The sequence below is a fragment of the Syngnathus acus genome, chromosome 11 (genome assembly GCF_901709675.1).
Source record: "Syngnathus acus chromosome 11, fSynAcu1.2, whole genome shotgun sequence".
NCBI classification, from domain to species: Eukaryota; Metazoa; Chordata; class Actinopteri; order Syngnathiformes; family Syngnathidae; genus Syngnathus; species Syngnathus acus.
The window spans coordinates 4,431,261-4,433,741 of record NC_051096.1 but is presented as its reverse complement, the minus strand read 5'-3'; the positions used below and the strand labels follow the sequence as shown (position 1 = coordinate 4,433,741).

General features: G+C 39.1%; 1 protein-coding gene across 2 annotated transcripts; it reads left to right on the top strand.

Moving 5' to 3' along the window:
- Positions 1-263: 263 nt before the first annotated feature.
- On the top strand, positions 264-2,298 carry LOC119130851 (glutathione S-transferase A-like). 2 transcript variants are annotated; one of them, XM_037264823.1, is made up of 6 exons: positions 268-499; positions 1,222-1,287; positions 1,364-1,469; positions 1,662-1,780; positions 1,850-1,932; positions 1,991-2,298. In XM_037264823.1, the coding sequence occupies exons 1-6, from the start codon at positions 332-334 to the stop codon at positions 2,121-2,123; spliced, it is 675 nt and encodes a 224-aa protein (XP_037120718.1). In that variant the 5' UTR covers positions 268-331; the 3' UTR covers positions 2,124-2,298. The 2 variants fall into 2 exon arrangements, with proteins under 2 accessions (XP_037120717.1, XP_037120718.1); XM_037264822.1 differs by having other exon boundaries at positions 264-499; positions 1,662-1,932.
- The last annotated feature ends 183 nt before the right edge of the window (positions 2,299-2,481 follow it).

The window sequence follows — 2,481 nt, the reverse complement described above, 5'->3', positions numbered from 1 at the left end:
TTGTGTGAGGTTAGAAAAAAGCATGCAACATTCAACATGTAATTTCATATTTAATACATTCATGGTACTTCCATAATTGTTTTGTAAAATTAAAATTCCCTAATTCTTCCAGCATTTCCAGCAAATATAATATCAATATTATTGACAAATTTATCAAATAATTCGAGATATAATGCGCCTACGAAGACGAATCCTTGCTATTAACACTCTTGTCCACACGAGGGCAGCATCGTATATAACGGTGTCATACAGGCGGCGTTGAAGAAGTTAATCTTATCAAGACCAGAATAAACCTACGTGTCCGGTTACTTTGCAGCGAGTTCCTTCAGCCATGGCCGAAAATATGACTCTTTTTTGGGGCTCCGGCTCTGCTCCGTGCTGGAGGGTGATGATTGCCCTGGAGGAAAAGAACCTGCAAGGGTACAAGCAAAAGCTGCTCTCCTTCGAAAAACTGGAACACAAGTCACCAGACGTTTTGGCTGTCAACCCCAGGGGACAGGTAGGAATGTGCATTGATGGCGATTAGATAAAAGCCAGAATTCACGACAATATTTAAATATTTGACATTCACGCCAGCAAAGAGAATTCGGCGATGTAATTTTACAGTTAGTGCAAAATCAGCAAATGCAGAGCTATCATTCGGCCTATTGAGTTAGTTTAGTTTATTTGTAGGACGCCAAAATATAAAAATGTGCACATAAACATGCATGAAAAAAATACAAGAATACAGCTTAAATAAATAAATAAATAAATAAGAGACCACTGCAAGACTTGCAATAAATAAATGAGAGGACTTCAAAATGAAGACTTTGAGGCAAAGTGGCTTGCTTTGTTGTCACAATATACGTATTACAATATTCATAAAAGGTTCTTTTAAAAAATTCGACCGGTTTTACCACCAACACCGTGCTTGAAAAAAAATATTTTAAAACTACAAAATTATATGTAGCACATGCAAGTAATATTAAATAAAAACTGAACCTAAATAATGAAATACTGAACCTTCACAGTACAAACTGCTCTGTCAGGGCAGTGATTCTTTCGAGTGCCGCTAGAGGGCGCCCCAATATCGTTTTTAACTACTGACGGACGTTTACAGGACATTCCAAACAGTTCAGGTCTCATTGAGCAAAAGTATTTATTATTTTTATTACGGACACGTGTAAGTAGATGCAAGTTGTGTATTATGCGTAAATATGCTCAATAAATGAATTCTTTCAGCTTCCTTCTTTCAAACACGGAGACAACATTTTGAATGAATCCTACGCAGCCTGTTTTTATCTGGAGGTGAGTTAAAAAAAAAAATACAAAGGCTCAAGAGTAAGCATGTTTTAACATGCATCTTGTTGACTTGTGTCGGTAGAACCAGTTCAAGAGTCAGGGGAGCAAACTGATCCCAGATGGCCCCGCTGAACAAGCCATCATGTACCAGCGCATGTTTGAGGGCCTCACCTTTTATGACAAATTGGGTAAGATAATGAATTAAATGAAAAAGAGTTGCTGGTAACTTTTCATCATTACTAGTTTTAAATAGGATGAAAAGAGATACGCAATCATTTTCAACATCACCCTCAAAATGATGACATGGCACCATTCCCGATGGAATTAATTAGCGGCTTGGTTGTTGAGTAAAGCTGTTTGTCTTCTTGTCTTATTTTTAGGTGCCGTTATTTACCACGAGTATTACGTGCCCGAAGGCGAGAGGCTCGCCTCCGCAATAAAGAGAAACTGCCAAAATCTCATCACTGAGCTGCAGCTTTGGGAAGGTTACCTGGACAAGGTGAGCATGATGGAAACCCAAAACACACCAAAAGAAATATTTTATTTTTCTGTCAAACATGCTTTGCAGACGGGATCCCACCTGGTCGGTTCTTCCTTCACATTGGCCGATGTGATGGTGTTCCCAACTGTTGCTAATCTTTACCGATTTGGGTGAGTTGGGTGGTTGGGCTATCGGTTAGCATAATTCTGAGCTTTGTCTTCTTTTCAGGTTGTCGCCTGAGCGCTACCCCAAATTGGCCGCGTATTACGCTCTGCTGAAGGATCGACCCAGTATCAAAGCCAGCTGGCCTCCTCACTGGCTGGAGTACCCCAAGGGTCAAGACACGCTCAAAGACATCTGACATGCACGTCACAGGCTTAAAAAAATTACGTTTGCACTATCGGCATTTATGACGCAATCTTATATTGCCGTTGTATCAAAAATAGTCCGTAAAACTGACGTTTTTACGCTAATAATTCAATCATTCAAAGGCATTATGCTTGCAAGTTAAAATAAAATCATGCACTTTAAATGAATTATCTTGCTGTGTTTGTTTTGTGCAAACAAAAACATGGCCGTCACACCTGAATTGTCGCACAACAGGTTTTTAATGCCCCTCATTTCGCTGTGTCATGGTGACCTTGTGCTTTTTTTTACCTATAATTTGATAATTAATATTTGTGTGCAAAGGTTTTTGTTTGAGTTAATTGCTTGTATCC

Coding starts and splice junctions, on each gene's coding strand:
- LOC119130851 (XM_037264822.1), top strand. CDS start 332: ATGGCCGAAAATATGACTCTTTTTTGGGGCTCCGGCTCTGCTCCGTGC. Junction 1,470..1,661: donor CACCTTTTATGACAAATTGG/GTAAGATAATGA, acceptor TCTTATTTTTAG/GTGCCGTTATTTACCACGAG. Junction 1,933..1,990: donor GCTAATCTTTACCGATTTGG/GTGAGTTGGGTG, acceptor TCTTCTTTTCAG/GTTGTCGCCTGAGCGCTACC.